General features: G+C 36.4%; 1 protein-coding gene across 3 annotated transcripts in view; it reads right to left on the minus strand.

Moving 5' to 3' along the window:
• Nucleotides 1–27,640, minus strand: part of Exoc2 (exocyst complex component 2) — a 223,616-nt gene that overhangs the window by 140,418 nt on the left and 55,558 nt on the right. For all 3 annotated transcript variants that reach the window (XM_090356361.1, XM_090356362.1, XM_090356363.1), the window contains exons 11-21: nt 26,298–26,423; nt 25,087–25,211; nt 21,744–21,809; nt 21,457–21,614; nt 20,383–20,504; nt 18,338–18,399; nt 12,944–13,024; nt 12,474–12,533; nt 11,543–11,604; nt 10,037–10,103; nt 4,998–5,114 (exon numbers count right to left, since the gene is read on the minus strand). In XM_090356361.1, the coding sequence (XP_090212487.1) occupies nt 4,998–5,114; nt 10,037–10,103; nt 11,543–11,604; nt 12,474–12,533; nt 12,944–13,024; nt 18,338–18,399; nt 20,383–20,504; nt 21,457–21,614; nt 21,744–21,809; nt 25,087–25,211; nt 26,298–26,423 (1,046 nt within the window). The remainder of the gene's footprint in view (nt 1–4,997; nt 5,115–10,036; nt 10,104–11,542; nt 11,605–12,473; nt 12,534–12,943; nt 13,025–18,337; nt 18,400–20,382; nt 20,505–21,456; nt 21,615–21,743; nt 21,810–25,086; nt 25,212–26,297; nt 26,424–27,640) is intronic.

The raw sequence follows: 27,640 nt of genomic DNA on the forward strand, positions 1-27,640 counted from the left end.
GGATTTCTCATTTTTTTTTTTAAATAGTAGGTGTGTGTATGCACGTATGTGTGTGTGTTTGTGCGCACACATGCTCCCAGTTCTGGGCATTGTCCCTGAGCTTTTGTGTTCAAAGCTAGTGCACTACTACTTTGAGCCACAGTGAGAGTTGTAGCTTTTTAGTGGTTAACTGGAGATAAGAATCTTATAGACTTTCCTGCCCAGGTTAGTTCTGAATCATGTTCCTTAGATGTCAACCTTCTGAGTACCTGGGATTACTGGCATGAGCCACTGATATCTGGCTAACAGTTGTTGTTTTTTTTTTTTAATCAGTAGGAGCACAAAAGCATGAGTGGAAAACACATCTCTAAGTACTGGGCTTGTGATATATAGGATCTCAATAGAATAAGCAGGAAGGATAAAGTCCTGGAGGCCTTGCAAAGTCTGCTTCATGAGGTATGGGACAGGGCAGGATGGTCTCATCAATGGCTTATTAGTGATCATTCAATGTTAAGAGCAAGGCCCAATAGTGTATAGTAATTACTTAGCTTCAAGTCCTACTTACATTTTATGGTGTATCTTCATTCTTTATTGTGCCAGCATAGAGTTAAAATGAGAATAACTTAAAATCTAAGGTCTATCTTAAGGCTTTCCCTGCTACTTGTAAGTCAACTGCTTAAACTATAAACATGGTTTCCCTATGAAGAGTATGGGGCTAAAAATATCTTCAATTTCTTTTCAGGATATTTCTATCAAATGATATATACACAAAATCATTAACCATTAACAATCATTTATTGATCATTAAATGTTAATAATTTCCTAAAAGCATTATGTGTATACAATTACTACACTAAGATTAATTTAACTCTAATTTTGAACACAAGAAAAACTTAAAACTAGCTGTCATCAGACCTCTACTGGTAGAAGTACCAACATGACAACATGAGTGAGGCTGATGGTGTGGTTCAGTGGCAGAAATCCAGCTTACTGAACAGGCCCTGGATTTAATCCAAAAGAAAATAAAGAGAGAAAGGAGGAGGGAAGGATGGAGTGAAGGAGAAGAGAGGGAAGTAAGAAGGAAAAAATAAACATAGCCAACCACCAAACCCCAACAGGAGGAGGTTTTGAAAGAAAGAAAAAAAAAAACTGAGGGGAAAAAAACAAGCAAAATGAGGAAAAACATGTTAGGAGGACAGGTTAGGTTTATTTCAGGTCACTATCTAGGATAGGCTAAAAAAAAAAGTACTTTCTGGGCTGTGCCTAGATTTGATTCACTCCATTTTATAAAATAATAGGTTTAAGGCTGTGAGTTTGGCCTAGTGGTAGAGAGGCCTAGTGGTAGAGTGCTTGCCTAGCATGCATGAAGACCTGGGTTTGATTCCTTGGTACCACACACATAGAAAAAAGCCAGAAGTGGTGCTGAGGTTCAAGTGTTAGGGCTCTAGCCTTGAGAAAGTCCAAGGGCAGTGCTCAGGCTCTGAGCTCAAGCCCAGGACTGGCAAAAAAAAAAAAAAAAAAAAAAAAAAAGTAATAGGTTTAATCTGAGCTACTCCACTTGAGCACAAGGACTGAAACAGAATGACAATAACATCTTGTTTAGTTTACAAATAAAAAACTACTATCAGCACACCGAAAGACACAAACTGATTATTTGTTTGTGCCAATAGACAATTATACTGGCAAATATAAAAAGTATGTAAGAAACTTGGACTTATCAGACACATTACACACTTATCAGACATGTCTGATACAGTGATTTAGTCAGCTCCATCACCTGAATTTATGCAAAAGGAGGGGCATTTAGCACTGGAACATAGCACAAACACTTGACATATCATCAGACATCCATTTATAAATCAAAGATTAAAAAAGCAATGAACTCCTTACTCTGGGACTGCAGTTTAGCTCAATCCACACTGTTTAACAGGACTCATTCATATTGCCATTTATCTCTCATTCAGTAAGTAACAGAATTAGCTCTGCATCTGAACTAAACTCTGCCTAAAATCAGTTCTGAACTTAACTACCTTTATGCTTGCAAGACAGGGCATCTTGCTATCATTGGGCCTCAATGGCTCAGAGACAGTTCTGTGACAGGGATGCTTACATTATTTCCAAGGACAACCAGAACAGTCTTTTTGCATCTGTATAGCTTTCTGCTCTTGTCTTAGGCAAGTCACCTTTGAAACCTGAGTCTGCTTTAACTCTTTTCTATCCAATCTATTCCCATTGTGATGTGTGTGTGTGTGTGTGTGTGTGTGTGTACACACACACACACACACATATATAGTATGTTCTGAGAGTTAATACATCTAATTAAGATATAATAAAAACTTTGTTTTGTTAACAGCTGAAATTATCAAGTGATTTCAGCAGGCAAACGAATGTCAAGGAAATTGATATAGCATGTTAATTTGTTGTTATTCAGTAAGTTCTGACATAATGGAAAGATACCAGTATGTCAAAAGTCTACATTTCTGACACTGTGTGCTAGAGAAGGTATGCATGGTGACTATGTGTGCTGTCAATTTTTTTTTTTGCCAGTCCTGGGCTTGAACTCAGGGCCTGAGCACTGTCCTTGGACTTTCTCAAGGCTAGAACTCTACCACTTGAGCCTCAGCACCACTTCCGGCTTTTTTCTATGTATGTGGTACCAAGGAATCGAACCCGGGTCTTTATGCATGCTAGGCAAGCACTTTAACCACTAGGCCAAACTCCCGGCCCTGTGCTGTCAATTTTTTTAGATGCTTCTACAATGAATTGTCATTTGAAAATCAAATTATGAAAAGTAACAGCACTTAGAAATATCTTTCCTTTAATGTAATAACTATTTACTTGAGACCATGCAGAAAACAAATTTGACATAATGGGGTCAACAAAAATCTAAATGTAATTTACTGATCACTTTTTAAATTACAACGGAATAATTACAAACTATTGACAATGGTCAATTTTAAGAAGTCCAGCTTTGGCATTTGCAGGGAAGTGGATGAATCTAGAGCGAATCATGTTAAGTGAGACAAGTCAAGACCAAAGAAACAAAAGACGTATGGTATCCTTAATATGTGGCTATTAGATCCAAACAGTACAAGAGTGAGGACTCAAAAGTTGCATACTCAATGCTATTGGAAATCTAAACACAACTACACAGACATAAAAACTTATGACTCTATAGACATAATGTTTTATTACATAGATTAATATGTATCTATGACATACAAACCCTCAGCCTAATTTTGATTATGTTCTAGAATCTAAGTGCCAGTGACTGTATATAGATATTCCCTTCTTGAATACTTGTTTGTTAAACACGTCATTTGAAATATGATATAAAAATCAGTGTTAATAAATTCTTTAATAAAAAAATACAGCTTTTTAGTGGTCAGAGAAGGTCTCTAATTATTCTAAGTCATATCTTCATATTCTTCAAATGATCTTTGCTTCTCAAGATATTCTAGAAAAAGACTAGAAAGGATATTTTTAAAATATTACTTAAGAACAGTTTCTTTTTCTTTATGATATAAACTGGAGCAACTGACAATTTCTATTTATTATTTTAGAAACAGAAAAAATAAAACTAACTGCTCTGTTACATGCAATCACAATCTCTTTATAATTTTTAAATAACATAATTTCTTCAATAAATATATTCATGTCATTATTGTCATATAAAAACAAAGTATTTACTTTTACAAACAGTAACTTGGTTATCACCTTACAGTTCTCAACAATCAAATTTTCTGGAAACAAACTAGACATATGGCCCTAAAACTTTAAGTCACAACATTTCTCATCAGGGTGATTAATCTTTACAAAAAGAAAAACAAGACAGAGCCACCCACTCTGACATTTTCATTCTTTAAAAAAAGAAATCCCAATCTAGTTTATGAACTGGAATCATCATTTATAAATGTATATACTCTATCAGAGAAAACTTTAATTATATGATTAGCAAGATTAACATGATTATTTGGACTAAGAAAAGTGTACTGACATTATAAAGTGGTTAGAGCAGAATTTTACTTTGAAAATCTGATAAACCTTTGCCAGGGCCCAACTAACCTTTAATAACAATGCTACTTAATTTTTTTCCATTTCTATATACTTGGCTATATACATACATATATATATATATATATATATGAAAACATTATTAAAAAAACCAAACAAACCACTCCACTATGCAACAGGGACTCAATTTTTTCTAAATATTCTGGATCTAGTAGTCAGAGAGTGGAGAAATTGTGTGTCCTGTCAGATGCTAAGCATCCAGTAGTTGCTATGAGCTAGGCACATGGGCACACTTAAGAGATTTGGGGGCAGGGTTGGGGGCCGGTACTGGGGGTACAGGATTAGAAGGAAGTGTAAATGCACATGTTCATGTGTGTCTAAGAGTGAAACCATCCTTGTGGTCAACATGGAGAGAAGAAAAGGAGGAGTGGAGCAGCAATAGAAAGAGGTCTGCACTTAAAAGGCTTAATCTGAAATGAGTCAAATCAGAGATAAATGATTCTTAAAGATTTCAGCTTCATGTTTTTCTTCTTCCCTCACTTTTAAACAATAGCCAGAGAATAACCAGTTCCATGCTGAAAAAGCTTTTATCTAGTGCAAAGCGGAGTTTTCAATTAAAAAGTTGGGCCACGAGTTTGGCCTAGTGGTAGAGTGCTTGCCTAGCATGCACGAAGACCTGGGTTCAATTCCTCCGTACCACATACATAGAAAAAAGCTGGAAGTGGTGTGGCGGCTTAAGTGGTAGAGTGCTAGCCTTGAGGAAAGCCCAAGGACAGTGCTCAGGCTCTGAGTTCAAGGCCCAGGACTGGCAAAAAAAAAAAAAAAGAAAGAAAAAAAATGTCAAGGTAAGAACAAAGAAAATGAAATCCAATTCATGATGGGTACAGGGAGAAAAGAAATGGGCATGAGTAAAGCAAGCACAAGGAAGCAAAAGAAATAAATGTTGAGAAGACAGCAAGAAAACTAGGTGAGTATAACAACCATTCTGTCCATATAATACTTACCTGTGTGATTTTTTCTATTCCTTGGAAGTTGTGCTTTTCAAAATGCTCCACTATATTTAAAAAGGTGCGACGTTCTAGATAACAGCAATTACTCAGAACTATCAAAAGTCGCTGTTCCTAGAAGCAAAGCAAAATTTCAGGAAACTATTTAGAATAACAGATGGTAAGAACAACAGATAAGCCTGATCATTTATTAGGTTTAATTATAAGCTCTTGCCCTTTGATATCAATATTTAAAGCTCTGCCATTCTTGGATGCTTCTTCAACATAGACAGAAGTGATGTAATTTTACCATTCTACTAAATATTCATTATTACATAATACACTGAAGCATCAAAAAGCAGCAGATAGTATATGCCCCAGTGCTAAGCACTTGCCAAACATGAAACAGGCCATAGGATCAGTCCCCAGCAATCTCTCAAAAAATAAAAATAGTAAAATAATGTTAACTTTACTATTTTATGTACAAAAGGGCTATCCATGTGGACATTTTATATAACTAATTATATATAAAAGATAGGTTATAAATTTTTGACAACTTCAAAGAATTATAATGACAAATTATCTGTTTGATGGGTTCCTTCAGAAGCCTTAGGGTGGTAATAATTTATTTTGTACTCAGCAACAGCCTCCTCCAATGATTAGTTACTAAAGTCTAAGGATTCTTCCACACAAAGTGTCACTCCTCATGGCTTCATCCTCCAGGGTCTCATCCACTTCTTATGAAACTAATTCTTATGAAAAATGTTATCAGATATTATGCTGGTGAACACAAAATTCCTTCTTAGTTCATAAAAAATATTTCTGTGAATAAGATTCCATGAAAGGCCTGCAGGGGCCCAGGTCTGTCCTAAAACAGGTGAGAAGGTCTTCTCTGGAACAGCTGACTCATCCAGATCCTTCAGTTAAGATCCCTGATGATAGCTAAAGCAAAATCACTTTCCAGGAAAAGGTCTCACCCATACTTGGCTCATTCTTCCTCTAGAAAACCAAAATAACTTACAATAAAGTACTCCTGGATAGAAAATGTAGAAATAAACAGGTACATATTCACTGAGATATATGGACCAAATAGGAACAAGTCTATTAAGTCAATTATCAAGCAAATATGTACCAATAATTACATTTAGTTCAGCAAAATGTCCAAAGACCTTCTACCTATATCTTTATTTTCAAAATGCTAATATCTTTATTTCTAGTAGAGCATATTGACTGCACTTTTTGGCAATCAACAGACAGGAGTAAAAGGTCATTGTGGTGTTCACCTTTGGTTCTAGCTATTAAAGAGGGAGAAGGAAGATGGAGGTTGAAAAAGCATGAGATGGAAGGGAAAAAGGCAGGCAGGCAGGCAGGCAGGCAGGCAGGCAGGAAGGAAGGAAGGAAGGAAGGAAGGAAGGAAAAGAAAGACTAAAAGAAGGGACAAGGGAGGGAGGGAGGGAGGGAGGGAGGGAGAAAAAAAGAGAAAGAGAAGAGAGTGAGGAGAGAAACAGAGAGAGAGAGAGAGAGGAAGAGAGGGAGGGAGGGAGGGAGGGAGGGAGAGAGAGGGAGAGAGGGAGAGAGAGAGAGAGGAGAGAGAGAGAGAGAGAGAGAGAGAGAGAGAGAGAGAGAGAGAGAGAGAGAGAGAGAGAGAGAGAGAGGAGAAAAGAAAAAAGAAGGAAAGACAAGACAAGACAAGAAGAAAGCTTAAAGCAAGCCAGGTCTTAGTGGCTCATATTACTTGAGAGCTAAGATTGGAATTATCAGTTAGAGGCCAGCCCAGGCAGAAAGATTCCTGATAAAATGTGCTGAAAATAAGCAGCTAAACCAGGGCTGCAGGCAAGGTTCACATGGTAAAAAGTCAGCCTAGCAAGCACAAGGCCCTGAGTTCAAACTCCAGTACTGCCACAAAGAAAAAATTGAATGCGCAAGTAAATGAAAGGTTGCTATTGGCCCTGAATTAATCTATGGATGAGAAATAGGATATAAACAGGCTGATGGAGTGATATCTACAAAACATCCCATTTCCTAATTTAGGGAATGAACAGTAAGACAAACATTGGAAAGAAGGCAGATTGGCATGATGAAGTAGTATTTCCCTTTCTGTTCCCAACTCTGGTATTTCCAGTAAGCAGGACATTTCACCAACCACTCCATCCATGATATACTCCTCCAAACTCTTCCTTAGTTTCAAATTCATTCTTTATTAATTTCCCCTTCAAGAGTCAATTGTGGTGAGCAAATGCAGCAGTGGTACTCACTGTAGACACTATGCTGAACTTGCAGGACAAGAGGGAAAAACAGAGAGCTAGTGAGGGAAGGGGTAACACTGTCCAAATAGAGATGTACTCTATCTGTCTTACAGCTAACCTCTCTATACGTCTTTTTTTCTTTTTCCTTTTGCCAGTCCTGGGCTTGGGCTCAGGGCCTGAGCACTCTCCTTGGGCTTTGTCAAGACTAGCACTTGAATCACAGCACCACTTCTGTCCTTTTTTCTATGTATGTGGTACCGAGGAATTGAACCTGAGTCTTTGTGCATGACTGGCAAGCACCCTACCACTAGGCCGAACTCCTGGCCATGCACATCATTTTTGGAACAATAAAGAAAACGAGTGAAGGGGTAAACTGTCCAAAAAGAAATGTATTTATCACCTAACTTATGTAACTGTAATCTCTTTTTATATAAAGATAATATACAATACCTTCATAACAATAAAAAGTAAAAGAAAAGGGGCCGGGAGTTTGGCCTAGTGGTTAAAGTGCTTGCCTAGCATGCATGAAGACCCGGGTTCGATTCCTCGGTACCACATACATAGAAAAAAGCCAGAAGTGGTGCTGAGGCTCAAGTGGTAGAGCTCTAGCCTTGAGAAAGTCCAAGGACAGTGTTCAGGCCCTGAGCTCAAACCCAGGACTGGCAAAAAAAAAAAAAAAAAAAAAGTAAAAGAAAAAAAAAAGTCAAACCTCCTTATGTAGCTCAGTGAACCTGTGATGTTCCTGAAGTAATGTGTTGTTCCTTTTCCAAAATAAATCCCTACTGATATCTTAACCTTATAAAGCCTATTTGCCTCAAATCTAGTCATTCAGATGAAATAAATGTGGTAAGAACAAGTGAGCAGCACAATTCATTCTGTAAACTGGAGTTGTTAAACAGAAGCTCTGTAGCACTTGTACAGAGAATTGTATTTGGCAATAGGATGTAGCCAACATCCTGTAACACTTGAGAAGAAAAGCAGGTCTTCCCTGATACAAGAGAACACCAAGCCTGGATATCTTCAGTGAGGTTCTCTTTCTTCCTATACCATGCAGGCCTGACTCATCATTATCATATACTGAGTAACAGAGACCATGGGGAGACTTGAGTCCCCTGAGATCTACTCAGACATTTTGTGATAGGGAGAAACTGTGGGAGAGTAAAATCAGACAGTCAGGAGGTGCTATACAAAGTAGAAACTTGTAGCAAATTCTGGGTGACTGCTGAAAGGATGCTCATTGTGCAACAGCAGGAGGCTATGACCTGAACTGCAGTGTGTGTGCTTACAAGGGGAAAGGGTGCACAAACAGCAGCCCACTCTCACTTTCCTTATCTCTAGCTACCAAATGGCTCTGCTGCTCTAGCTCTCAACTCAATTGCTTTAGCTTTCTTTTTTCATAGGCCCAGAGAAGTGTTTAAACTCAGCACCAAGATTCTTAGCTCAGGCTTCTTAGCTTCCAGGAGAAGCAGACCGTAGAAACACATTTATATCCTGGCCCAAGACACAGGTTCTCTTCTACTGTAGCCTCTTAACTACTCTACCTCTACTCATAACTACTGTTATCTCTAATATTATGTTTTTGCCTTTCTTTCATTCTTTTATGTTAGACCCTGAGGATCTCATGGATGGCTGTTTTCATTAATAACAGAGTGCCCAAGCTGGAATGTGAGATCCCAGGTCAAGGAGGAGGATGTGTGGTCTATCGCTAGAAAGCATCCGAAACCCACTGTGGTGCTTAGGACATGGGAATCATCTCATTCCTATTCCATTAACCCAAACCTCATCTGAAATGAAGAAATCCCTCCTGATGAACATTTCTTCTCACTGTCCACTGTCCACACACAGGAAATATCATTGCAAGCTCTAGGCCAACTCATGCATAAGAGTTTACAAGATTCTAATTCAACCAATGACTGAGCAAGGTAATATATAGCTGTTATCCCAGCTTCAAGGGAAGCACAATGGTTTGTCAAAGTGGTATATGCCCATATTCCTCAGCAACACAGAGAAAATACAGTAGGAGGATCACACCCCAGGGCTGGCTTGGGCATGTGTGACACCCTATATAAAAAATAACCATTGTAGCTGAGTCCCAGTGTTTCATGCTTGTAATTCTAGCTATGGCAGGAGCCTGAGATCTGAGGATCACAGTTCAGTCAGCCCAAGCAAGAAATTCCATGAGACTCTTGTCCCAAAAAGACAAGAAAAAAATCCAGAAGTGGAACTATGACTGAACTGGCAGAGTGCCAGCCTTGAATAAAAAAACTAAGGCATAGTTCTTTGGTCCTGGGGTTCAATTCACAGTACTAGCATACACATACACAAAACAGCCATCACAAAAAGAGGCTGGAGGCATGGCCCTACTGACAGAAGACCTACTTAGTGAATTCAAGACCCAGAGTGCAATCCCTAATATCTCTTAAAAAAGGAAAAGCAGATCTCTGGCTAAAGAGGCAAAGATTCAGAAAATATCCTTGTTCCTGTCTTATCCCTGATTCAACAGGGCAACTTTCCAATTCCTAGTAACATAAGGGCAACCTTTTACTCAAGACTCAGCACAGAAGTGGTGAGTGCATGGGCCCAATTAAAATAAAACTCGAGTTAAAGAATCTCAGGTGTGTAATCCCCTAAAACTTTGCTTTACTAAAGTTTTCACGTGGCCCTAACAAAGGCTCAAGGTATAGAGAAAAGTTCTACACTACAGTCATGGTAAGACACTCAAAGTGCACTGAAAGTGATTTAAGCTTATTTACAAAGTAGCTAATAATTTCAAAATGACAGATTTTACTTTGTTCCTAACTTCTCACTTACAGAAGTCAAGCTGAAGTCTTCATGGATACTTCCAAACAAATCAGGAGAAGAAACATCCATAGAAAGACTGAATACAGAAATAAGAGAATATTTACAATTAAAATTAAAGGTAAAAATGAATAAACCATACATAAATATGCATATATATGCATATGGGTATATATATACATATATATGTACATACATGAATTTAAAATATTTTAGCCAGGTGCTGGCAACTCATGCCTGTGATCTTAGCAATTCAGAAAACTAAGACCCAGAGGATTAAGATTTGAAATTATCCCTGGCAGACAAGTCCTCAAGATTCCATCTCCAATTTGCCAGCAAATGTCATAATGCCATACTGACTCAGGATGCCAATGACTGATGCAGATGGTAGAGCACCAGCCATGAGCAAGCAAGCCTAGTGAGAGTATAAGGCTTTGCATTCAAAGCATTGTGCCAACACACAGACACACACACACACACACACACACACACACACACACACACACGTCTTGGTTTTAAAAATACTACCTAGCCTACTGTATATATTTGTTATATTTAGTAATTAATATTTCAAAAAAGGTATTGTGGAGTACTTTTCAACATGAGCCATATAATTTTTTTGGAATTTCATTAATTTAAAAAATATCACCAAAGGGGAAAGTGTGTGTGTGTGTGTGTGTGTGTGTGTGTGTGTGTGTGTGTGTACACTGAAGTGATTTAAATGTTTTTATAATCATCAGAATTTCTAGGAGGTTTTTAAATTTTTATCTCATTGTATTTGAGGAGCGGTAATAGGGATTACTAGGTAAGTGGTTTAACAGTTAAGCCATTCTTATTTATTTTTGCTTTAGTTTCTTTTTAATAGTCTTGCCAAGGCTGGCCTGGCAAGAGCACTAAAGTATTCGAGAGCACGGGTACAATTCCCTAGTGTAATAAGCAAAAAAGTAATCAACTAGGGGCCGTATATTGTTTTAAGTTTTTATTGTTATTCTAAAGGTGATGTACAAAGAAGTTACCACTCCATAAGTCAGGAAATGAGTACATTTCTTTTCAGGTGGAATTGTCTATATATGTTTTCTACGTTATTATTAAAGTCCCTTTTTTGGATATTTAGTAAACTCATTAATTTTTCAGTATCCAATAGGTCTCTAATAAAGTTAAGTATGCTCTCTCTCTCCCTCTCCCCTCCTCTCTACTCCCCCCCCGAGACAATGTCTGACCAGACTGGGCTGGAATGGAAAATTCTCCTGACTCAGCTTCCAACAGCAACACCTCAACCCACCTTCCACTTCCCTGCTCCCTGAGTCATACCTTGAATACTGAGACTATAGGCATGTGCCACTACACAGACAAGCTTTTCTTTCTTTCTTTTCTTTCCTTCTTTCTTTCTTTGTTTCTTTCTTTCATTCATTCTAATTGGTGGAGCTGTCTACCACACCTAGGGCCTTCCTTAGACATGCTAGGCCAAGTATTCTACCATGGAGCTACACTTTCAGCCATGATTTCATTTTTACTTACTGTGTAGTATCTATGTCTGCATCTGGCTTGGTGCTCAGTTGTTCCAGGCAGTATATAAAAACCTATGTCAGAAATGGCAAGTCTCAGAATTAGAAAGTTTCAACTATTAATCTTTTTGGACATTAAAAATTATTTTATATACATTAAAAGGGTAACCAAATACAATTTAAGTAGCAAAAGGGAATATATCTATATTAAATATGTGCATGTATAGTATATATGTATGGGGCTTTTTGGGAACATATGTGTGTATTCCATCAACACATACATGATTCCTGACAAAAAACTAAAAACAGTTATATTTTGATCAATTACTGAGTTCCTAAATATAATTTAGGAGAAAACTTTTGTTTCTTTTATTCACTCAATAACATGCTGGACTTTGTTTCTGTACATAAAAAGCTTTGCTATCAATGCAGAAACATTCTGCTCTACATAAAATATCATCAATTAATTATCATTTTACCCATGTTGAGATCTACTGAGAATATGTACAAAGTATTAGGAGAACGAAAAATGGAAATACAATATAAATGAACATTCACATTTTGCTAAAGCAAGCAGAAACAAATCATATATAACATGATTTTAAAAGAACCCCATTTGATATGTGCTACATACATATTATCAACAGGACTGGCAGATCTAAAACTTCAGACACTGAACACCACTGCTTCCAAACATTACCTGCATTAGCCAGGCGTGGTGGCTCACATCTGTAATTCTAGCTACTCAGGAGGTTGAGATCTGAGGATCACAGTTCAAAGCCAGCCCAGGAACTACAAAGCTCATGAGACTCATCTCCAATTAATGACCAGAAAATTGGAAATGGTGCTGTGGCTCAAGGGGTAGGGTGACAGCCTTGAGCTGAAGAGCTCAGAGACAATGCCAAGGCCCAGAGTTCAAGTTCCACGACCGAAAAAAAAATTACCTGCATGATATTGATGCTCAGTTGGCATACTTCTTCCTGTGTTTTGGGTTGTTGAAAGACCTATGAGGAGGAATTTTTATTGAAATTTTTAAACTTTGCTAAGGAAACAAAACTTTTGCTTGTAAACTTAGATATAAGGCACTAACTTCTTTACATGGGACCCATTATTTTGAAGAGTGAACCCACTGGGGCCTCCCATTTGTGGTGACTAACAACCATAGGGCAATCATTCACTTTGAACACCAAGTGTCTGCATTAGTGTTATGTTCGCAACTCCTGCACACATGTCACCTCCCCTCAGTCTAGCTTGGAATTATAATGTTTATGGAATTAAGCTAAACAAACTTCATAGGCAATAACAGAAAAAAAAAAAAACTCTGTACAACAATGGCTCAGAATTTCTCAACTCCGATTCCCAAGGAAGGGCTTTACAGGAAACTCTCAATAGGTAGAAATGAATAGAAACTTACACTGGCTTCTCCAGGTTTGCACTCCAGAACATCTTTCAGTGACTGCAGGGAGTGTAAAATGCACTGCTCAAACTGACATGGCTGAGGGAAAAAAATGACAAAACAAAGATGAAAACAAACTAAAATTTAGTTTCAGTTAAGCAGGGAGTGAATTACCATCAAAAAATAAAAATATTGGGGGCCGGGAGTTTGGCCTAGTGGTTAAAGTGCTTGCCTAGCATGCATGAAGACCCGGGTTCGATTCCTGGGTACCACATACATAGAAAAAAGCCAGAAGTGGTGCTGAGGCTCAAGTGGTAGAGTTCTAGCCTTGAGAAAATCCAAGGACAGTGCTCAGGCCCTCAGCTCAAGCCCAGGACTAGCAAAAAAAAAGAAATAAAAATATTAGTCTTCAATTCAAAAATTACACAATGGCTATTAAGACACAGCCACTGAAGTGAGTACTGCCCAAAATTCTAACTTTTCTAGATTTGTGGAAAGGAACACCAAAAAAACCTGACAAGTATCCTGCAATTCATGATTCTAAATTGTGCACAACATTTACACTTAGTTATTGTTGATAATTATAAACTGGAGGATGTACAAGATCTTTACATCAAATATATCACTGAAGTTATTTTCTATATGTAATAAGCCAGAAAAGAAAACTTGAAAATAAGTCCAACAATGACACTCAAGATAAGCTTACCTGGATCCTAAAACAATCAGGTTAAACTTCTATTAAGCGCTTACTTAACGATGGAGACCATTAGGGGAGTCACAATCAAAATTAGTATTGTGGGCCAGGAGTGTGGCCAAAGAGCTAGATTCAATTTCACAGTACCACATACACAGAAAAAGCCAGAAATGGCACTAGTGCTAGTCTTGAGAAAATTCAAGGATGATGCCCAGGCTCTGAGTTTAAACCCCATGCCAGGCAAACATAAAAAAGTTTTAAAAATTAGTATTACCAAAAAAAACCCTGCAGTAGCAAAGTGTAATAAGCATCATGAAGAAAACAAGTGGAACTCAGAAAACTGGTGCTGAAGAGGGATCTATTTGTTCTATATAGGACACAAGAGCAAGGAAGCTCAATCTCACAGGAAGGAGTGACAAACCACAAGGATGGAGGGAACACACAAGGAAGCTGGCTACAACTTCAGGAGATAAATATGAATGCCAGAGATGGGATTAGGATTTTGAGATTTATTTAAGGGGCACTAGGGAAGGGGAAGATCCATGTTCAACCAACCAGCGATAGGCTAAACATCTAGAGTGAGAACCTTTCCTTAACATACACATCAGTTTTTATTGTAAAGTTAGGGAAAAAAATAGAAAAGAAATGACATCTGCATATGTATTTAAAAAGTCAAATCAATATTTGTGTACCCAATGCTATGGACATGGCATTATGACTCTATAGACATGTTTTATTATATAGATTAAAATGTATCTATGACATACAAACCCTCAGCCTAATTTTAATTATGTTCTAAAATTTAAGTGCCAGTGATTGTATATGGAGATTCCATTCTTGAACACTTGGTTATTAAACACGTCATTTGAAATATAATGTAAAAATCAATGTTAATAAATTCTTTAATAAAAAAGTCAAATCTATTTTCTGATAAAAATAAGCCTCAAGTTTAGGTAAAATAGTGCCTATTTTTTACTGTCATCTTACTATTGCATTTTGAAGCTTCCAGAAGGCACTATATAGAATATTTATAAGCAGAAGTATAAAAAGACAAGATAGAGTATAAGATAAAACACTTTAGTCATTACTATTCATCAGTGCCCACTATGTATACGGATCTATCCATACCACTATCAAAATTCAACAAATATGCTAGATGACATTATTCATGTGATCTGATGTCTCCCTCATAAAGCACAAAAATGTAATATATTAGAGCACAATGGAAACTATAATATCAAGACTAAACTCCAGACTTCAACTGTAGATCATTTATGTGCACTGGATTTCTTGTACTTAGACTGAACTAGACTTTTTAAATTTCACATCATCAGAGTGATGAGATAAAGAATACTGGAAAGCTCACTGAGCAGGTTCAGCTAAGTAGGGAGTGAATGATAGTCTAAGTAACTGCTTTTTCTTCTCAATAGAAAGAAACAACTACCTCTGTGTGTCATCAGTGAATCATCCAACTTAGCTGACTATAATCAGTTATCAAAATCATCCTAGTTCCTCTGAAAGAAAATTCTAAGAATTATCCAAATTGAAAAAAAGGCAAAAAACAATTTCAACATGAGAAGAAAACAGGATGCTTTCCAGTGAGAAGCACCATGGTGAAGCTCTAATCAAAGATAACACTTCACCAGAAAGGACTGTCATGGTGACAAAGCTTGAGGCCCACCTCACTCATGTGTAGAAGTGCTTCCTTCTCCCAGGCCCAGGGAAGGAATTAACAGTCTTAACCTCATCCCATTAAAGATGAGATCAGCTTAGGTCAAGAAAATATAAATTATTTAAATCACTGTTCCAAATCTTTGAATTTTACATGTTCATCAAGTTAAACTACTCAGAGGTGAACTGCAGACTTGTGTTCTATGTTGAGTAATTTCCATCAGCTAAAACGCTTAGTTAAGCAGTATCAAGCCCAATGTTGACTTCTTTCTTTACAGACTGACTAGAAAATGTCTTTGCTGACTCCAGATGAACTATTTCTTGGGAGTTATTCCTTCCCCCTGCCCACTGGATTTAGTTCTTCCTGTCCTGCACATACTTAATGTGACTTGCGTGTATGAAATTATTTTGTGGTTACAACTGCATCAAGGTGGTCAAACAAACAAGTTTCTCTAGTAACTATTCCAGTCATTTTCACAGAGGCTGACTTTTGATAACAGGCAAACCAGTAGTCCTGGATGATGAGGCTCTCAGGATTGCTCAGTGCTGGACTGGCACGCACACTGAGGCACTTACCCAAGAAGGACTTAAATCCCATGTCTGCTCTGTAGCTGATGACCGAATACATGTCAGTTATATATATTTCAATGAAAGAGAACCATCTCAACTGAGACTTTGGTTTCTCAAACTGAGCACATAACATTTTTTTTCTTTTGCATAAAATTAATTTGAGGAAAGCTTCATTCACTGGGCATTAAAGTCACCCAATATCTAATTTCTGACACTTACCCAATGATACCTCTTTGTACTATCTTCAAGCTTCCTAATGGTAATCAAGACAGGCTGTCATTTTTTTTAAAAAAAACTCTAATGTCAAAAATAGTATAAAATTAAAGAATTATCATGATGTCCTAGTTATTGCAAGTATTAATTTAACTAAAAAAATCCTTTTTTTTTTGGCCTTTTTGCTTTTGCACTTGCCAGGCAAGCACTTTGCCCAGAAAAATCCTTTTATGTTTACTCAATGTTTAGTGTACAGCATCACATTTAATGCTGAGGTAAAGTCATGTTGTGCTTTCCTTCAAGAATGCCTGCAGCAAGATTGGAGAGCTTCTGTGGAATAGGCTCCAGTCCTGAGGTCTAGTATAATCCTCTTTCTCTGTCCAATATAAGGCCACATGAGCCACAGATTTAGTACCAAATTTTCCAGTAACAATTTTTAGAAAACTGAAAAAAGAAATTTTAGTATAATTTATTTAATGCAGCATATATGTAATGCAGCTATGTGATTAGCATGAAATTAATATTAAAAAATTGAGGTATTTTACCTTTTTTATACTGTTGTACAAGGTGTTGCATAATTTTCTCTAAGAAATCAGTGAATGAATGAATTAACTACAAAATGGTTTTTACTTAAATACAAAAAAGTGACAGTAAATGAAACTATCATTTAAATACCCTTTAAGTAGAATTATAACTGATTTATTAAAAATACTGAACTTGCTAGGTACCAATGGTTCATGCCTGTAACCACAGCTGTTCAGAAGGCTGTGATCCGTGTATCATAGGCAGGAAAGTCTATGAGAACTCTATCTTCATTTAACGAGCCAAAAGAGGAGCTCCTGGCTCAAGTGACAGAGCTTACGCCTTAAAGTGAAAAAACTAACAGATAGCTACAGGCTCTAAGTTAAAACCTCACTATTAACATACACTAAACATTATTTTTTTTCTAACTCATTTCAAGGATGATTTCATTAGAAATTTAATTAAAAGTTCAAACTAGACCTTTATTTTCTAACCTATACTGTAATTAAAAGTAAGGCTCCACTTATATCTATGTATATTAACATATATAGTCTTCAACTTGGGAAGAACAAAAACACAAAAATTGCCAAACTCCTAAGAGAAGACTATTACTAAAATGTACAGAAATTAAAGAAAAAGAAGAAATGCTGAGATCGTGGCTCCTCAACCAAACTCACCATTGGCTTATAAATTTCGGCAGGACAAATTATTTTATTCTAGTTTTTTTTTTCATTTTAGGCAAAACTCAGAAATTCTTGCTATGAAAAGGTAGGAATTGGAAACAGACATATGTTCTGCTGAAAAAAAAATCTTCATTTCCCAGCCTTTGCTGCCCAGACCTGGGAATGCAATCTGCCCAACTATACCTCAGAAAACCGAGCTGTCATGTCTGGGCGAGTAGAAACCAGTGGCAAGAATGTGAAAAGATGCACAGAGAAGAGTGAGGCATCTGGTGGCATGAGTGAGTTGTTAGGTCAGTGTGAGAGATAAGAAAAAGTAAATCTCTATTCCATGTAAAGTATGCTGCTGGGTCATTTCAGCAGGTGATACACCCACACACAGAATTGTTAGATGGATTTGTAAGTCTGGTAAGGGAATATGAAAACTATTTTCTTATATCTGGAAATCCTAAAACCCAGTACCAGGTGCTGTCCTACCTATGAAACTATCTGTACATTATACTTCTTTATTTTGTTCTTGTTTTAGCTCAGAGGCCACAACACCAGCTCTTTTGTCTCAATTTTCTGAATATTTAAAATTACTCAATATTCAATAAAGCATAATCTAGTGGAAAAAAGGCAAAGCAAGCAAGAGTAGTGATTCAGGATGAAGGCAATTACTCTAAATAAAAATCATTTTTTTCTTTTTCTTTTAATTTTTTTTTGACAGTCCTGGGGCTTGAACTCAGGGCTTGAGCGCTGTCCTTGGGCCTTCTCAAGGACAGAGATCTACCACTTAGCCACAGCACCATTTCCAGCTTTTTCTATGTATATGGTACTGAGGAATATATAACCCAGGTCTTTGTGCATGCTAGGAAAGCACTCTACCCACTAGGCCAAACTCCTGGCCAGTTTTTACTATTTTTTAAATACTTGTTATTAGCATTACACAAAAGTGCTTTGAGAAAAAAAAAAACTTTGAGAAGCTTATTTCTACTCCAGAAACAATTAAAAATTGCACAGCAGAGAACATATTCTTTGAATATTATATTATTTTAATAATGGAGAATAATTCAAACTTACTAGGGAAGTCAATCCTTCATTATCAACAATCCAGTCTTCCTTTTCAGCTAATCTCTTTATTTCTATAGGAAAACAATTTTATTATAATTATTGCACTATAGTTTACAGAGATAAAATTATATAAAGGTTACTTTTTAAAAATTGTTTATGCAGGTTTTTAAAAACTTGGTGTAAAGTATAGAATACAATTTTAGGCTTTAAATATGTGATATTCACTGTATTTTTCTAGTAAAATATGAATAAAATTTTTTACTGAACAGTTCAACTTGGAGAGTTCTAAGCTAAACTTAATGATAACTTAAAGTGATATTTATATATTCAATCTTCTTGATATTATCTGGAAGACATGCACAAAAAGGCGTTCTAATATTTCTTCCTTGAAATCTTTAAGGCACAATTTTTGAATAATCTTCCCCACTGACAGCACAATTCTCACTTAGCTAAAAAATTAGCACCTGCCCAAACATGAAAAGTGGCAGGCTGGCTCAGATTTCTATGAGCTTGGGAGTGAGCAAAAATGTATGGCAAGTAGAAACATCTATAATTTCTAGTAACTATGAAAACACTGCTAGTGGTCTGTCTTCCAATTTTTCATTGAATATTCTATATTAAAAATCAAACTGCAGAGCTTTTGTATGACAAAGGACATAGCTAGTAAATCAATTAGGAAGCCTACAGAATGGGAGAAGATCTTCACTAACCATACCATGGACAAAGGCTTCATATCTAAAATATATCAACAGCTCAAAAAATTGAATCACTCCAAAACTAATCTCCAAAGAAACAACCATCCCATTAAAAAATGGCCCAAAGACTTAAAGAGAGTCTTCTCTGAAGAAGAAATAAAAATGGCCTATAGACACATGAAGAAATGCTAGACATCTCTGGTTATAAAAGAAATGCAATCAAAACAACTCTAAGATTTTACCTCACTCCAGTTAAAATGGCCAGGATCAAGAAAACTAATAACAACAGATGCTGGAGGGGATGTGGCCAGGAGGGATCACTACTACACTGTAGGTAGGAATGCAAACTCGTTCAACCACTATGGAAAGCAGTATGGCAGTTCTTCAAAAGACTAAACATAGAGCTTCCCTATGACCCAGCAATTCCACTACTAGGCATTTACCCAATTGTTCAGAAACAAGGACATATTAAATCCACTAGCACAATGATGTTCACTGCAGCACTGTTTACCATAGCAAAGATACTGAACCAACACAGACATCCCTCAGTTGATGAGTGGATCAACAAGATGTGGTATTTGTACACAATGGAATTCTATGCTGCTGTCAGAAAGAACGACATCGCCCCATTTGTTAGGAAATGGGAAGACTTAGAAAAAATCATATTAAGTGATTTAAGCCAGACTCAAAGGAACATAGGCTCAATGGTTTCCCTCATTTGTCATAATCAGTAGAAACCTTGGGCTCTCCTAGCAGAGATTTGCAATAGAGCAAAACCTAGATACATAAGGCCATATGGTATGACGCTAAATGAAAGGATCTCTAGGATATAGAAACAAAAGCCATATAATGAGTGATTGTTGTCCTTAATGTACTATGTTATCTCTCATCTTTTTTGCTGTCCCTTGGTTATCTCATCTTGTTACAGTATCTCACTTTGTTATCTGATATATTGGATATATATGTATTTGGTTATTTGAAATTGGTTAGGGAAGGGGGGAAAACAAGATGAGTGGTGGGGGTGAGGGGGAGGGAAATGGGGATCAAGACATGAGAAAGGGTATCAATGTATGTGAATTAATGCACCTTCTATCTGGTGAATATAATGTAACCCTTCTATTAATTACAATAAAAAATATATGAAAAAAATCAAATACCTACATTTTTCCAAAACTAGATTCATATTTTATATCCTTGTTTACTTAGTATCTGTCTTATATTAATAAATATTTTCAAATACATTCATCCTAAGCTCTGCATCATTTTGTAAGATTTGTTTCAGGGATGTGGAATCTGAAAAGAGGTGATATATTCAGACAACTACTATTCAGCACATATTATTAATTTTCCTTAACATACCTTCTGCTGTGTGTTGCAATGTGACCATGATACAACGTACACGGAGATCCAAAATAAGGTCCTGAATAATCTGAAGCATGTCATTAGGAATTTCAAGGGCAGTCAATGACTCATAAGTAAGCCTATGAAACAAACACAAGGAAACGAAAGTGAGAAGTTGTGATCCCAAAGCAGCTCCCATCATCATTTCCCCATGCTGTGCCTATGCCTGTGCCTTGGGGAGGACAGGAGCTATAGCATTAAGTTGAAGACAGGCAGCATAAGACCAAAGTTAGGGTTGCAATGTACCAGCAATACAGAGTTAAGGAAGAGAAATATTGGGTGCCACATACACACCAGGAAAGTTTAAGAGTTTCATTATTAAAGGACAAGTAAGAAGTTGAGGTAGAAAAGGCACTAGGACAGAGAGGAAGATAAGTGAACTTCCATATTTATCATATGTATTAAATACCACACACTGAAGGGGTTAAAAATGACAACAAAATTTTTACTTTTTTTTTGTTGTTGTTGGGGTAATGTACAGAGGGTTTACAGTTACATTTGCCAGGTAGTAGGTGCATTATTTCTCACACATTGATACCCCTTCTCATGTTTCTATCCCCATTTCCCTCCCGGCACCCTCCGAATCATCTTCCTTTTCACCCTTCCCTTTCCTAGTTCAAATAAACAAATATATGTACAAACAATATACCAGATAACAATGTCAGATACAGTAACAATATAAGATTAACCAAAGGGCAAAAACAGAGAAGAGAAATAACATACTATATTAAGAACAACAAAATCACACATTAGGGCCGGGAGTGTGGCCTAGTGGTAGAATGCTTGTCTAGCATGCATGAAGACCCAGGTTCAATTCCTAGGTATCACAATACATAGAAAAAGCTGAAATTGGTGCTTTGGCTCAAGTGGTAGAGCCTTGAGAAAGCCCAAGGGTAGTAGTGCTCAGGCCCTGAGTTCAAGAAATAATTATAATAAAATACTTGTTTTCTTGTTTTCCTGTAGAAATAAAGAGATTAGCTTAAAAGGAAGACTGGATTGTTGATAATGAAGGTACAAAACAAACATATTTACCTTAAGGTCTGGATGACATGTGCAAGCCACTGTCCTGAGAGCTCTGACCTCACCTCCCAGCCTCCATACTGCCTCCCCTCTCCCTCTCGGATGCTGAGAGGCAACAGAGCTCCACGGATCAGTTTCACAAGAGAATGCATTACTTCCTGGATCATTTTCTAGAAAGTAGAGTAGAAAAACTGTAGTAAAATGTCAAAACATTATTCAAAGGATATTTGCTAATTCAGATACTGTTGGGATTCAAAAGCCCTGTCCTGTGGGAAAGTAGACACACAAAATTAACTTACCTTAAAATCATTTTGTCTTTGCCTTACATTCTTTGATCTTTCAATCTGGCCTGACTTCTCAGCAGTCTTAAAAGTTGAAAAGAAAATAAAACATATTAGCTATCTTTTAGAAATAATTTAGAAAACTAAGAAATGACATAGCACTTTTACATAAGAACATGAATACAACTTGATTAAATGGAATGCTTAAGAAATAATACATTCGTAATGATAATTACAAAAACCTTTCTTATTTCAACAAGAATTCATCTTTGTAAAACCTTTAGGTTATAAAAACTAGGGGACATGTCTAAAGTATAAGCACTTCTTTAGCAAGCTAGAGGCTCTCAGTTCAATTACTACTGCTGGGCAGGGGAGCCAAGGTCTCAAACTTTTAGGTACATTCCTATAAATAAACATAGGAGTTAAAGGAACACTACCAAGTTTGAAGGTGAATTTCATATACTATTTTCCTTACTTCCATATGGTTAAACCATAGTATAACATACACATGGTGGCATTTCTCATTAGCTAGTACAAAAGGACAACACTAACTTTGAAGTAATGTGTAGCAATCTTAAGGAGTATCCAATCCACTTCCTTGGTAAACATAAAACAGATATACTGTTCTATTTTTTAAAATAAGGTATAAATCACTTTCTTCCTGATTCTTCTTTCATGGATTTTATAGTATAATTTAGTACAGGGTATGTTCCACTGTTCTAGATGAGGCTAGTTTTTCTTTAGAATTCTTTTTTATTTTTATTTTTCCTTATTTGCTCATAGGAAAAATGCTGTATTTTTCTTATATAGATTAGAGATCTGTTTAAGTGGACTTCAGTTAGCTTCTAATTAAGAAATGTTCTATTAATCATTTTTTTCATGTAAAGTATCCCAGAAGCACAATCTTAAAAATCTTTAAAAATCAAAATTATATAACAGAAATTCTGACCTTTAATTGACATAATGCAGAAAATTTCTCTTAAACTCAAAATCTTCATAGGTTACTGATTAGGCTAAAACATGCCAACAGTCTTTTCAAGTTAAAAGGAGTCACATTATAAATGATGTTGATATTGTTAAAACACAAATATTATATGGATTGTTGTTCTTAATGTACTTCATTATTTCTCTTCCTTGTTTTGCCCTTACGGTTAATCTCATGTTGTTACTGTATCTGACTTTGTTACCTGGTATAATGTATATACGTTAATTTGTTTATTTGAAATAGGAAAGAGAAGGGAAGGGTGGAAAAGAAGATGATTGGGTAGGAGTGGGGGGAGGGAAACGGACAAAAACATGAGAAGGGGCATCAATGTGCAAGAAGAAATGCACCTTCTACTTGATGAATGTAACTGTAAGCCCTTTATACATTATCCCAACAATAAAATAAAAAAGCACAAATATCACATATGCACATATATTATAAATAATGTAGAGAAATACGGTCTAGAGTTGGTTTATATACTGAATATTATATATGGAAATGAGTAAAAAGGATTCTATTGCTAAGTGTTGTCAACAAAAATACCAAACATCTCTGAAAAACAATAGTGTATGTATATCCATATCCTTATACTTAATCATGTTTTAATAATATTAAACTGTACAGTTTAATGATATTAAACAATATTACTTTTTCTCCATATAAATGTACTTTTGCTTTGAAAATATTAAAGGCATATATAAAACACTCAACCTAAAATTCACTATTGCAAAGCTAACTCCCAAGTTCACTAGTCAGTGACTTCAAATTCTTCTATAGAAGGGTAGTATTTTTCTTTAATTGTTAAATGAATGAGGAAGTGTTTTAAGCATGAGTGTGACCTGATTTGGTCCTTGGTGAGGAAGAGAGCAGAGGGCTAGCCAGCAGGAACAGTAGTACTGCCACAGTACAGGTGAGTAGCAGAGCATCCTGGAAGCTTCAGGTGAAGGGGCAAGTAATGTGCATAATGGAAACAGGGAAGACTGATCTCCCTAGGCATGATTCTGATGAAGGCCATGTGCCAAAAATGACTGAATTGTGCACACTCATTCTGAGTGTGTCTATGAAGGTTTTCTGTGTGAGAAACTCCGGCAGTTCTAGTGTGCTATGCTATGAAGAATGGGTATGCCAACACAAACTTCAATAGAAAGTGAGATGTGTAGTTTAAAAATATTATACGAACAACTGGAGTACAGCTCTATGGCAGAGCACTTATCTCATATACATGAACTCAGGATCCATTCTCAGCACCGCTACCACCTCCACCACTACCACCACAAAAAAAATCAAAACAAAACAACAAAAAAAAACCTACATAAAAGCTAGGTTTTTTCCCTAACAATGGTGTCCACAAGCAGGTATTCATAATATACGATAACATCTCAACAGTTAATGGACAGTAATTTTCTAAATTTCAGGAATTTGCCTCTAAATACATGAAACATAAAGAACATATCGTACAACTGTTAATGAAATAGCAATTACTAGTTTTTAACCTGAAGAGCTGAGTATCTTCAATGCAAGGAATTCCATAATTTGCCCTTAAAACAAAGTCCAATTTTGGAACCTACATTTTAATTTCCATGGGTTATATAACTTTTAAGGTGTCCATCAGTAATATTTAACAATTATTTGGTTGCATTAAAGCTTTTCCTTCAAAATACACTACATTTAAAACCTATTGGAAGGTGAGATCTTAATCTATTATTAACTATTTCGTTAACTCTTTCCTGCACACACAGACCAAAACTACTTTGTGGTGAGATCAACGGCTAGATTTCACTGTTTTGATTCACATTACTTCAGATGGGCTTCGCTGGTTTAAAGAACTGACTATTTTTTAAACTGTTGGAAACTTCATCTAACTTTTTAACGGATGAACTTTTAAATCAAACAAGATTGATTATAAAACAAGAAAAAAAAGAAATTTTAACTGAACTGTGTTTGGGTATTAAAAGCTGTCTTAAAATGACCTCTCCAAGGCCCAGAATTGTTCCCAGCACTTCAATGTAATAAAGTTTCTGGTCTCCCTCACAAATCGATGAGCTAGACATACTTTCCAATTCTTGCTACTCATCCCCTTGTTGCTTTCCTCTGGGTGCCTCTGAAGCTTTTCAAGAGAGGGGGGAGGGTGGGAGGGAAATGGGGACCATGACATGAGAAAGGGTATCAATATTTGTGAAGTAATGTATCTTCTATCTGGTGAATATAATGTAACCCTTCTATTAATTACAATAAAAATATGAAAAAAGATATATGAAAATAACTACATGTATTGGAGTTCAAATTTGAAAAATAAATCACTTCAAACTCTAAAAATTTGAAGACCAGAAATTCACAGTGACTTAGCTCCACCTATAGTCAATTATGTACACATACCTCACTGAAAAGGCTTCCATTAACGTAGGAGATCCAGAGTTTCCAGAAATTAGGCAGCTGACTTAAAACAAGCTTTGTTAATTTTTCAACAAATGCCACCCTGTGGGGAGTTTTGTATCTCCATGCTGAGGAAGAGAACAAAATACCTGAGAATACGTTTTGAGTCAAGAATATAGATCTATTTGCACATATTATCCTTATAACCTTGGTCCCAAACCAAAACACTCAGGAGAAGTAGCCTTGACAACTGGACTGAACAGACATTGGCCACTCTGATTGGGGATATGCAGCAGTACTATATTTCTCAGTTAACATCCTGAGTACAACAGCACTCTCATCTGTTTCGCCTCTAGTAAAGTAGTACTCCCATTATTATCATAGCTGGCAGGTCTAGACTTCTTCACTAGGAAATTAAAGTAAAAGCAGTCTAAGCATAACCCAAGTTCCTGGTTTGCTTTGAACCTAAACAAGGTTGTTGGAAAATAATTGGGCTCCTGCAGCCTCTTTATCAGTGACATTAACTTTTCTTAGGATCATGTTCTATGAAGTATTTTTATTATCTGCAAATTCTTCTTCATAGCAAGTATTAATGTAATAAAGTCCTTTTTACTTCATCCTTCCTAACTATATTTAATCAAAATTCTGACATTAAAGTTGAATAATGTACTTAGATTTTCTTTTCTTAGAAAATCTAACAATGTCAAAAGCGACATGATGCAGTGCTAACAGAAGGTCAAAGTAACTTCCTAAAAACAGAGAGGAGTGAAAAGAGTATGGCAAGAATATTCAATTTGTACAACAGAAATCACAAAATTTATGGATTTTGTTTTAATAACAAAGATGTATCTTTATATTTCAAGCAATTACTTTGGAGAAATTAAATTTGATTGATTTGAGATGCACTACCATCTACACTGAAGTAACATAAATTGGACTTCATCCTAGACATCAATGACTACAAAGCTGTTTTCACACCCAGGAAGCAGGTAGCATGAGCCTGAGATTCTTGAGGTGGGGAAATACATGCAGGGACTGCATTGCTAGGTGGCTTCTGATTATGTAAAAATGAAAATAGCAGCTAATATTTAGCCCCAGTAGCATTCCTATTCATTGATTTTTTGCATGAGATAGAACAGTTATTAAATCACAAGCCTACAAATCAAAAAAACAAAACAAAGGGAAGGAGTAGCTAAGGATACTATTATACTTACTGTCATCTCGACCAGACTGGAAGCTGCTGCCCCTCTTCAATGATGCCGTCTGACTGAGATGGCCTAGCATGGAGGGACGCACATCATTATCAAGATCCAACATGGGACTGTTCAGGCTTGGGTTTCCTGGAAAAGAAGTGATATTCCCACATATTTTATATTTTATATTTTGCTGATCTAATGCACTAATTCTCTAAAGTTTCTTCTTGCTCAATTCTTCCACTCTTTTCAATGAAGTATTAAGAAAAATAGAAAAAAAAATCTTTCCTCTAAAAGCTTGTATTCTCTCTCTTTCCTGGACCTTGAACTCAGGGCCTGGGCACTGTCCTTGGACTTTCTCAAGATTAGAGCTCTACCACTTAGCCACAGCACCATTTCTGGCTTTTTTCTATGTATGTGTGGTACTGAGGAATCAAACTTGGGTCTTTGTGCATGTTAGTCAAGCACTCTACTACTAGGCTAGATTCCTGGCCCTTGTATTCTCTTTTTTATTTTTGTTTGTTTGTGGTGGGGTTCTTTTTTTTTTTTTTTTTTTTTTGCCAGTCCTGGGGCTTGAAATCAAGGCCCAAGCACCATCCTTGGGCTTTGTCAAGGCCAGTGCTCTACTACTTGAGCCACAGTACCATTTCCAGCTTTTTCTATATATGTGGTACCAAGGAATTGAACTCAGGTCTTTGTACATATGAGGCAAGCACTCTACCACTAGGCCAAACTCCCAGCCCCCTAAATAACTTTTAAGTTATTTCCCATAACAGATTGGATGGACTCAATCCCATCAATTCCACATAGAACAGATGCATCATTTTAGAATTAAAACTAGGAGGTAAAATCATTGACAATACAACTTGACATGTGAAAGGAATACCACACAATTTCACAGTTTCTGTTTAATTTTTGTAGTAGACTCATCAATTTTTAATTCTTTTCCCTAACGCCACAACGTATATTTAAATTCCACTGTTTCCTTCTTTGGGAGGTGGAATTTGATTCTGAATTTCTATTCCTGAAGCTGGTCAGGATACTGGTCTAGATACTTTTCACCTCACACTGTTAATATTGAAACATTCCACCAGTGTCAAAATATTCTTTTGGGGTCCTGTGTTAACCACACATCAAAATACTGTTCTCTAGGTAGGTGTGGTGATGCATCCCTGTAATCCCTCCCAACATTGGAGAAGACTGTGAATTCAAAGACATTGTAAGTTATATAGCAAACCTCAAATAAGTAGGAGAGTAAATACTTGTATAGATAAACTTATGAAACCAAGGAAACATTGCCTTCTTGATTTTCTTCTCTGAGGTCCTCCAGAAACCCTTAGGATACAGTGTACACTAGTGTATCC

Source organism: Megascapheus bottae, chromosome 22, assembly GCF_031878675.1.
Source record: "Megascapheus bottae isolate mThoBot1 chromosome 22, mThoBot2.hap1, whole genome shotgun sequence".
NCBI lineage: Eukaryota > Metazoa > Chordata > Mammalia > Rodentia > Geomyidae > Megascapheus > Megascapheus bottae.